The 11,031-nt window shown below is 41.3% G+C and overlaps 1 protein-coding gene across 1 annotated transcript; it reads left to right on the forward strand.

Moving 5' to 3' along the window:
* Nucleotides 1–586: 586 nt before the first annotated feature.
* On the forward strand, nt 587–8,449 carry LOC108672416 (zinc transporter foi; the record flags this gene model as incomplete). Its single annotated transcript, XM_018160065.2, is given in 9 exon segments — nt 587–1,379; nt 1,817–2,009; nt 2,738–2,897; nt 3,202–3,343; nt 3,545–3,747; nt 4,383–4,488; nt 5,129–5,284; nt 6,115–6,302; nt 6,827–8,449. Coding segments are annotated over 9 exon segments (2,094 nt in total), but the record flags the coding sequence as incomplete, so codon positions are not given.
* Between the last annotated feature and the right edge of the window lie 2,582 nt (nt 8,450–11,031).

The raw sequence follows: 11,031 nt of genomic DNA on the forward strand, positions 1-11,031 counted from the left end.
GAAATGCAGTCGAAATTTTTTAAATGGTATATTGATATCTGATTCTTTATACATTTTTCTCTTTTCTATCTGCAAACCAAAATCGAAATAATTAGAGATAATTTTACGAAACAATATTTCTATTCCATGTAGTCCTTGTTCACAAAAACATTAATCTTTATCTAATTCCCTCGTTCCCATCATATTCTCCTTTCTCTTGTGGAAATATTTTATTGCTTTTTTTATCCAAATCTGTGATAAGTAATAGAGAATGCAGCTAGCCTCCACACCAGTACCGAATGTAGCGTGTAACTGCCGATCAATGCACAAATAAATTTAGTTGACAACAATCAAGTAACTTTTATTGGCTTTTTTTATTGGTGTTGCAATTTGTTGGTACTGACTGTTTCTGATCTTAGCATATCTGCTGATACGCTTCTTCTCCATTGATTTTAAATACAATAAGTTTGTAAATTGTTTGCGTTGTATTTATTCACTGGTTATTTATTTTCATCGTGTGTTCTCATTACAACGCGACAGAGAGAGCAACGTATTGGTGACACTACCCAGGTGACTTCGTCGTAATTAATGCATGTGTTTGTTACAGGAGCCTGACTGCGGCAACGTGTCAGATGCCATGTCTCATCTAGCCCTGGGGCAAGATGGTGAACTCTTGCCCAGCTCGTTCTTCTCGTCGTGCCCTGCCCTCATATCCTATATGCTAAACCACTCCCAATCCGGCTGCTTCCGAGTCCCCGGAGACCCTTTTCTCCCATTACCCGTGCTCGGAAGACCTGGAGATCCCGAAGATACTCGTTACAGACCTCACCGTGTTGATATTGACCCGCGATATGATCCTCGGAATCCAGTTTACGACCCAAGGAACCCTGGATACGATCCACGAGCAAGAGACCTTGATTATGAACAGCGCAGACGTAGTGGCAAAATGAGGAACACTGAGTACGATGGACGCGGTCGTGAATATGATCGTCGTGACCCAAGGTATGACCCAAGAGATCCGAGAAATGATCACAGAGACCCAAAGTACAGAGCTCAAGACCCCAAGTATGATTCTCGTGATCCAAAATATAATCTTCGTGATCCGAAGTACGACCCGCGTGATCCTAAATACCTTCCTAAGTACGATCCTCGTGACCCAAGAAATGATCCTAAGAATCCTGCCTACGACCCGCGCCGACCGGGGTCGTCCTGGGACCGGAACCGCTACGGAGACCGCCGGTACCCCGACGACGACGCTCATATGAAGAACCGTAAGCGGTACGAGCTCAACAGGAGAGGATATGGAGACCAGTATCCCAAACGGCATCCAGGGTCTGAGTTTTATGACTATGACTATGATGAAGAATATCGTCGACTTGATCGCAAGGAAAGTGTTTATGGTGAGTTACTTTTTTATTGTAAGCAGTTCTTGATTTGGTAACGTGAGAAAGAAGGTGCGTGGCTCGTACGTGATGCAGAACTTCAGCCAAAATTTTAGTTGCATGTGTTACTATGCATATTTTTTTCTACTTCATCTCAGAATATTCAAATAATTTCCGTAAATTATTCATGTCTTTGACCGTAAATCTTTTTAGGGTTAATTAAAGGTGATACTTTTCATGATAATTTGCTGGCATGAAAATTTCATGAATGCGTACTAACATCTTTGAATCCTACAAGACTAACTAACGAAGATGAAACTTCTGAAGATTGGCTGGCGAGATTGAACCGCCCACTCAATTTACTGATGGGGTGAAATCTTATTAATGTCACCTTATATTTCTCACCTTCATATGAATATGAAATATGAATGGATGAATGTCTGACGTGTCACCAGCTCGCTGGATCGGAGGCGTGGTATCCATGCTACTGATCGGCTGCATTAGCCTGGCATGCACGATGGTCCTGCCAGCTCTACGCAGGACTCGCCACTACGACCAAGCCAACCACTTCCTCCTGTCCCTGGCTGTAGGAACCCTCGCTGGGGACGCTCTCATCCATCTCCTGCCTCACGTCAGTAGTTCGCATGCGTCTCGTAATCGTCTTCTCTAACCGTTGAGTCATGCCAGATTTATGTGGCAGAGCTAGCACGAGGCCACACAACAACTTAATAAGGAATTTAAAAGCAAAGATAATAGCACAAAAATTCCCAATATCTTTCTTTATAAGAGAAAACGTAAAGATATGGTGAATTTGTAGCATTGTCTTCGCTGTTAAATTCCTGGTTAACTTGCGATTTAGGCAAACAAGGGATTTTAATAACAAGTTAATTATTCTAATAAAAATCATCTTGCTCACCCGTGCCAGATTTTCGTCAAATAACATCTTTTTATGATAATAATTGGTAAATTATAATAATAAGACTTGATTCAGTATTTTACCTTTCAGTTGCTCTTTTCAACTCATGAAATATGTATGTTGATGATTCTTATTGCTGAACAGACATATTAAGTCTGTTTCCGCATGTTATATTCAATTTCAGCTAATCGCCTAACGTACTCGTATCAAATTCTGTTCGGTATTTTCATTAAATTTTGTATCATTCTTAGATTTTGTTTGGAACGAAAAAGAATTTAATTAGTTTGATGCTCCACTGTTGCAATTTTTCACTCAGCAAATTCCCACTTGCATCCCCACGGTATTTTGATCTGTTAATATGCAAATAAGTTTTGTTTTATATAATTGTCGCCAGATTCTTATGACATTTTCCGTGTTTTAAGATAATTAAACTAGCATAATTATGTAAACTGGTTTGCAGACAAGCGCTGTACGGCTTCACGGCCCTCATGGGCATCATCATCTTCCTGTTCCTGGAGCGTCTACACAACATCAGGTCCGGAGCAAAGGACGCTCACGGACACGCCCACGGTGGCGCACGGCAACGACGGGGCAGCGGGCCCATTGCGGCCCATGGCTCGGTATGATGCGTCGTTACTGCCCATGATGACCAAAGCATAGAAAATTTGTATTATTTTTACAAGTAAACGCTCTTGTCCGGAAAGCGCTTTGCAGGAATGACGTTTCGTTTGTGATTACTGGACCGACAAGTCGGAGCGTTCCAGAAAGAGTTTGTTTGTAGTCGTTTCTGTGTAAATGGAAAAAAGTAATGGAATTTAAATTGCCACTAGAAATCAAGAAAAATTATTGTTCTGCGTTAGAATAATAAGGTTGGGAATCAGGACCCCAAACATTATTTTACTGTGAATTTTTGTTTGTGTTCAGACTAGCAACTCGACGCTGCCACGCAACGCAAGTTTACTTCTCAGCGACACTGCCATCGACCTGCCGCCCAGCCAGAAAATCGGCAAGAAGCTAAGCGAGCACAGCAAGGAAGACTCCTTTGATAACACCTTAGATGCCCGCGGTAGGCAATCGGATTTTTTCTAAAGTTAATTTCGTAATGAAATTCATTTCCAGCCTAGAACCTCCATAGGATTTGTACCTTGAAAGTGAACGTTTAGCCATGGAGTGATTTTATGTTTTTTTTTTTCTTTAGATTGTATGCATTTAATGGATACTTTTTTTCGTAACGTATAAATACCTTAGAGTCGTGTCATATTTACAGGTGATGCGTCGCGATGTTTCGGCGGCTGTCCTCAGAACAGGTCCAGCACCGGGGACCCCAACGGCAATGCTGACGGCGACGGCGATGCTGTCGTCGCACCCGGTGCCCGTGGGGGCACGAGCAGCACGGCCAGCACCCTGCAGCGCGACCATCACGTCCTGCCCGTACTTATGAACCCCGTCACCGTCGCCGAGAAACTCGAGGTGACACACGAGACCTGGGCGCCATGGGGTCTCGAGGTGGCACACTAGGTGCCATGCGGTCTCGAGGTGACACACGAGGCGTCATGGGTTCTCGAGGTGACGCACGAGGCGCCATGGGGTCTGAATGTTGTGGTGTGTCGTGCCGTGTACAATGTAGGACGCAACACGTCATAATATATTTTGGGTACCTGTATGCGTGGTGTGTTTACAGCACGGATGAATAATGTTGGTTTAATATAATGTTGGGTTCAAGCTTCTGGCAACTCTTGTGTCGACAAGTTACTCAATAACCCATGGCATCTAGTTAATGAAACTTTGGCCCCTGGCTGCGTAGAACAGTGGATTCTGGTTGCGTAGAACATTGACTTCAAGTTCTTGAGTTAACCTAGCGTGAATAATTGTCAATTTGTGTGGATGCAAGCTTCCCTACAGTAGATAGATTGATCTGTACATCTACTAAACGAATCAATAAGACTTACTTGAACTTTCATTCCTTGAACCTTTTCATAGTCAAATCAAACTTTAAACTAATTTTTGTACTTCTTTAAAAGTTATTCAAAGATTTTCTCCGGTCCTTTTAGAGAACTTATTCACAGTGGCTTTTATTAAAGTTAATTTGGAGCCTCCCGTTGCAGTTCAAGCCAGACAAGAACGACGACAGCTCGAGTGTGAACATCGTCCTACAAGAGTACCACGTCAGCCATCACGGCCACTCGCATCACGGCCATGCGCACGTCTCAGGTCTGACACTCACAGTCATGACGTGATGTTCACAGTTTCGACATGTTATTCACAGTCTTGACATGTTATTCAGTCTCGACATGTTATTCACCGTCTTCACGTGTTGTTGACAGTCTTGACATGATTTCTCATATTATTACTAACCGTGCGCCGTAGCGCAATATGCAAAGAAATGAACGGAAACTTAGATTTTAATAACTCTTCACATGCTAAAAAACCGTCATTGGGTACGGTTTGAGGTGTTTGTGGAGGTGTCTTCGGGCGTCTCAGTCTTTTTCTGGAGTTTTAGCAGTTTTTATGTGTTTGAGGGATTTTAATTTCTAGTCATTGCCATTGCTTATATTTCTTAGTACTAATCTCCAATCGTAATCGATTTACTTATACACAGCCTTTTTATACGCTGTTTTGTCATTCATATATTCACGATGTCCATGCATAATTATTATCTCCAAATCATTATAAATAAAATAATCGATTAACAAGTACGATAATTTTTAAGGTCATTCAATTTACTTATACAGCCTTTTTATACGCTGTTTTTTCATTTTTTCATTCAAATATTAATGGTGTCCATGCATAATTATCATCTTCAACTCATTATATTTAAAATAATCTATTAACAAGGACTCTAATTTGTAAGGTCGCAAGGACTCGCTGCGCATGATGATCTTGATGGGCGAGGGCATGCACATCTTCATGGACGGCATGGCCATCGGGGCGGCCTTCGCCACGAGCCTTACGGGCGGCATCGCCACCGCCATCGCCGTGCTGTGCCACGAGCTGCCCCATAAAGTCGGTCTGTATTGAGTGTGTCTGCTCGGCTCTACGCCACGAGCTGCCCCATAAAGTCGGTCTGTATTGAGTGTGTCTGCTCGGCTCTACGCCACGAGCTGCCTCATAAAGTCGGTCTGTGTTGAGTGTGTCTGCTCGGCTCTACGCCACGAGCTGCCTCATAAAGTCGGTCTGTATTGAGTGTCTGCTCGGCTCTACGCCACGTGCTGCCCCATAAAGTCGGTCTGTATTGAGTGTGTCTGCTCGTCTCTACGCCACGAGCTGCCCCATAAAGTCGGTCTGTATTGAGTGTGTCTGCTCGGCTCTGGTACGCCGTAGTCATGAGGAGCGCCGAGTGAGAAAAATTTTTTGTTTCGTTGGGGGTTCAAATAAAATTAGGAGCTGTCTCGGAACCGGATTTGAGGATCAGAAGCAGGGCTGGCATTAAATAAGGTTCAGAGAAGCCACTTGTGCGTATGATTACAAATTTTAACTACATAATTGATTGTTTCGTTTAAAGCAATATCATGGATTTGAAACTGATAAATTAGTAGATATGGATAACTATGATCATTATGTCAATAATAGTTCGCTGTATTAATGATGAATTACTGCAAAATATCTTTGCTATATTGTTAGCCGGATTCATTCACTTCTTAGTGAATCCCGCTTCGAATATTTGTCTACTTCTCAAGATCATCTTAGTTTTGTTTATATATGAAATTCCTGTGAATATTAAATTATTTACTCGCAGTGTTATCGATTTGTTTGAATTGTCCTGGTTACTCCGGACACATGATCATATTATTTTTTCCTGACATAATTCGTGGGTCTGAGTATTGCCTTAATTTTCAGGGGATTTCGCTCTGCTCTTCGACATGGGCATGACCCGGAAGACGGCGCTGCAGATGGTGGTGCTGATGTGGCTGCTGAGTGTCGTGGGGATGATCATAGGCGAGGTGGTTGGTTCCATCGAGGCTGCCGCGCCCTGGATTTATTCCTTCACTGCTGGCATTTTTCTGCATCTCGCCCTCGTCGATCTGGTGCGCTTTGCTTTTAACTGCCTCGTATCCATTGATAACCTCCGTTGAACCTTCAAGACGTGAATAATTAATATAGGTGGTGCGCGACCGATTTTCTTACAAATGCGGTTCTTTTAATTTTATAATAGTAATATTTATTCCAATTACAATATCTATCTTTACTTAACTAATTCCCGCTGTTAAAGGAGTGATATAATTTAATTGAAAACATCCTGGCATGTTCTCACCGTTTCAGCTTTATTTCAATGAGAAAACCCCCATTCACCGTTCGTCAATTAGCATTGTCAATAATATTCATGGAGTTAGCGCTGTCTATTGCCTTCTTGTGTCTCTAATGCCACTTCTGCCACAGGTGTCGGAGGTGAGCATATCGCAAATTAGCATTGTTAATAATATTTTTCGAATTAGCGCTCTCAGCAGCAGCAAAAATTCCTCAAGTATCCCAAGAGAGCTTTCTAAATGTTATACAGTAACAGGATGCTCTCTACTGCATTGCTGCGTTCCTAATGTCACTTGCTTCACAGCTGTCGGAGGTGAGCGTAAAGGGCGGCGAGACGTGCAGCGCTGCTGGCCAGATCCTGCTGCAGATGTGCGGCATGCTCACCGGGGCGGGCATTATGCTGCTCATCGCCGTCTACGAACACGACCTCCACAACATCCTCGCTTGGGCTTTCTGAAAATGGCTTTTCCGGCCTGACCGCCAGGACTCTTTTAAGGATGGTTACACCAACATCTTTGGTCGTCCCATCTCTTAAGCGGAGCTCTGGAAGTTCAGTTCGGTTCCTCTCATGGACTCGTATTGCGTGTCATCAGTGCCTGCAAGGCAGTGACGGCAAATTTCATTTCGCTGGTGTTGTTTGAGGTCAAAGTTGCGTTTATCTAAATTTGAACTCGTATTCCTACGTGAGTCTAAAGATCGTAGATTGTACGATTCGATATGGAAAGAAAAAATTGTGTCAATACAAATTATTATTTTGTTGCTAATCTCTTTCTAGCAACTAAATGGTTGCGAAGTAACTATACGATTCGTCTCGAGTAAACAGTTGTTAAATTAAATTGTCTATCTCGTAAGTAAAATTGTTACCGGCTGCTTTGAGAATAGAAGGATTCCCTCGATTTTCTTTTTATATGGAAAACGTCTTATCTGATCTGGGGACTAACGTTTAAATTTTCATTGCAAACTAAATTGAGTGGATTTAGGAAGGAAAACCTATAAGGTGTTTCTCACAGAGTGGCATTTAAGAAGTTACAGCTTCTGAGACTACAACTCTGCTCGCGTGAATGGCAGCTTTTAGAACTGATGAGCGTTCAATCAACTCTCCTTTTTTGTGGAGATTTTAGTTCATTGAACAGTCAATTTTAGTCTTTGGAGCGGTAAAAATACTTGAGAAGTGAACAAAATTGAGGAGCGGAAAACGTTTGTAAAACTGCGAGAATTCGTTCTGGGAGGTCGATTAATGGAAAGGAAAAAGAGTTCCTTACTGGACGAGACGAGACTGTCTATGCAGCTGTTAGTTGGATAGCAATTTCTGTTGCTCTTCGTTACCAATTGAGCTTTTATTAACAATAATTAAACTACGGTGATTTGAGGCTTGAGTTTGTGATCATCGATAAGTTTTTGTTCTTTTAGTTTCCTTAGTTCTTAAGTATAATCTAATGTCCGTACGCGTTCAGCGTATTCAGTACTCGCTGTATGTCTTAATAATATAGTTTCGTCACGTATGGATATCGACTTTTATATGATAGGAAGTGACTCTAAGTTTGTCTGATTATATTTGGGAATTTTATCGAACAGATACTCTCCCGTGAACTTTCAATTTCATTATACTTGCCATTTGTTTGCAAAAGATGTCTGGCATTAATACGCGGCAACTGTAATCAACTGTTGGTGTAAGAGCAACAGTTCACCAATATTTCTGTCCACATCGTCGTTAGTTTCCCTCATGACGTGAAATAAAAAAATAAGGTTCAGTTGTCACTAGTGTTAAGGTCCTCACGACTCAATAACGAAACACAAGATAAATATACCAACCGTTTGTTTTTCGTTTTCTCATCGCTATACTTACTACGATTGTATTGCAGCCATTACTTAATAATTCATAGTTTGAGTTATCCTTTCCCTTGCGTTGATTCTGCGACTTGTTTTCTTGCGTTATGATGTCTAACTGAACTCTTTCAGTCTTTGGTTTGCCATGCGTTCTAGTTTCGGCAGCTCAATGGAAGAATTAGTTTTTTTAATTGGAACAAAAGACCTATAACATACTCGATATGCCTGTGTTGTGGCAAGAATTGTTTCTGGTGACGGATGTCAGAAATATTCGTTTTACTGAAGCTTGCGAGTATTCCGAGGATAATGAGTTGATTATAAGTATTTAACTGTCGTTGACTGAAATATTTGGCTCTAGAAGTGACGGACTGATGATTGTCCCGATTATTAATAAGGTGAACATAAGACCTCCTGTTGGTACTTGTGTATTGTAGTTTGGACAACCGGGTGAATGTTGCTTCTAGTGTAGACAGTAAGTGTTCAAATTTGGAAAGTCTATTGATCTTGATTTAGGTAATGTAAGCAAAAAACAATTATTGGTCCACCATGATCTCTCTGACGATAGTCAGATCCTCTGCTGCGTTGTCGATTACGAGCACGTGAGGCTCTCGCGCGCATCACGTTACGTAATTTTTATTATCTGGATAACAAGACGTTGGTGATGTGACAAAGAGCAACGGCAATGCGCACACCCTAACATTTTCCACGAATGCAGTGGCCACCTCCACACGAAATTCGAAGTGCAGGACGTATGTACCTTTTCTATTTTCGCTGGCGGTTAATCGTCTCTGATGCATTTTGACTGACTGTTCCTATGTTTTTTTCCCCTGGATGATGTATCAAAATTCAACTAGAGCCTACGTATTAACACTATAGTGCAACTAACGATGAAATTTCAATGATCCAGCCGATGTGGTCGGAATCGCTTCCTTCTGAGAATTTGGAAAACGTTTTATTTGAATTCTTAAATTTAAACCCGTTTTCAATCCCGACTTGAGAGTTTTACGGCATTTCCATTTTTTGCATTCCACTTTCGCTTTCGTTGGAACAAAATATTTCACACATACTGTTTCCAAGTGCAGAGCTATGCGGCCTAGTGAGTCGTACTGCCTGTCGCTCAAAGGCAATAATAAGGCTTTGTTGTGAAAATATTTTCTTCAGTTTTCAGTCGTGTACTTATCTGTATCCAAGATTGTCTCCTTTTAAACGGATTTCTTACCATCACGAGCTCTGGAGTCCAATTAAATACATGATTTGCTACTTGTCACATGCATCGTCTTGTGCCTATACCCGTTATGCATTTCAATCATTTTATCGGGAATGTTTTCATGTCGGCCCAAATGTTATATTAGTGATCTTTCATACATGCTGGTCTATGATTCTAATATTCACCAACTTTCAAGGATAATTTTCTTTATGCATTCTGGCGTTGTTCGTTGATCTGAAATCAGAATGCTGAATTTCACTTCTATGTAACCGGCGCAAAGTTGAGCCTAGAAAAGACTTCTGTAGTCTGTACCTTACAGTGGAACCTGTTTTGAAAAAAATTGTTTCCCTTCGAATTGACATTCAAATGTAATCTTGCTCAGAGATTTTTGTCATCCAGCAGCCTGATGATGGCAGTCGAATTTACGCCTGCATAAATTAATAATTTAGTTATTCCAAGAGGAATGTTGACATCGCAAAAATGTAGTTTATAACTTATTAGGGTTCCAAGGTAGGGCAACCTCTCCAGCTCGTCCACTCAATAAGTGTCAATAAAGCATACAAGTTGAAAAAACATGAAATTTGGCTTGTGGATTGAAATTTTTCACTTTCCTAAGATGTTGTTGGAGGCTCACTGCAGACAATTTAATGGATGATGCATGTATGCTACTAATGCATCCATCCATGTTTTTTCAGTCGATGTCCGAATAATATTGGACATCGGAAATCATCGAATAATATTGAGTCCAATCCTCTTGATGGTCGACTTCCTTTTGAGCCCATGCCCAGGACATCGTAAATCCTTTTAATTTGATAATTACTATGCAATTAATTGGCGATATTTATATGTACTATGTTTTCGACGTGAATTATTAACGAATAAGTTCTTCAAGTACTGATGATATTGGCTGCTTCCTGGAATTCTCAGCTTATGTTTTATTGTATGAATGTTTTATGCGAGACAGAAATGAGCATTTTGTTGCTTTGATTGCACAATATTGGGTGCTTCTCAGTCCTGAATGTGATATTTTTTCGTCACTTGAGACGAACATTTCGTTTCAATGTTCGTAAGTAGTATCTTCATTTGAAAAACTGATTTATTGTACATTTTTCTTAGTTTCTTGAAGTATGGTTTAGCTAAACCTTTTATATAGACGTGCTGCTGTTAGGCCCATTTCCTGATGTGCGGAATGTATAACGTAGACGCTAAAATTAATCTTTTATTCTTCTTGCATTCATACTTTTGCTCATGATTATTCCGATTTGTCCGTACTTCAGGCCATTCGTTATACCTGTATTCCTGGCGCGAACCTCTACCAACGATGTGTGGGCAACGCATCTTGTGACTGGCGATGGATGTCATAAGTGAAAACCTAAAGTCTAACTCACTTAGTCTACTGCTCTCGCGCTTTCTTGTGTGAGCAGTACTAAGGGGTTTGTTCCTGAGTGCCCCCACCCCCCGCTGAGCTCGCGGTG

Source organism: Hyalella azteca, unplaced genomic scaffold (genome assembly GCF_000764305.2).
Source record: "Hyalella azteca isolate HAZT.00-mixed unplaced genomic scaffold, Hazt_2.0.2 contig10897, whole genome shotgun sequence".
Taxonomy (NCBI): Eukaryota; Metazoa; Arthropoda; class Malacostraca; order Amphipoda; family Hyalellidae; genus Hyalella; species Hyalella azteca.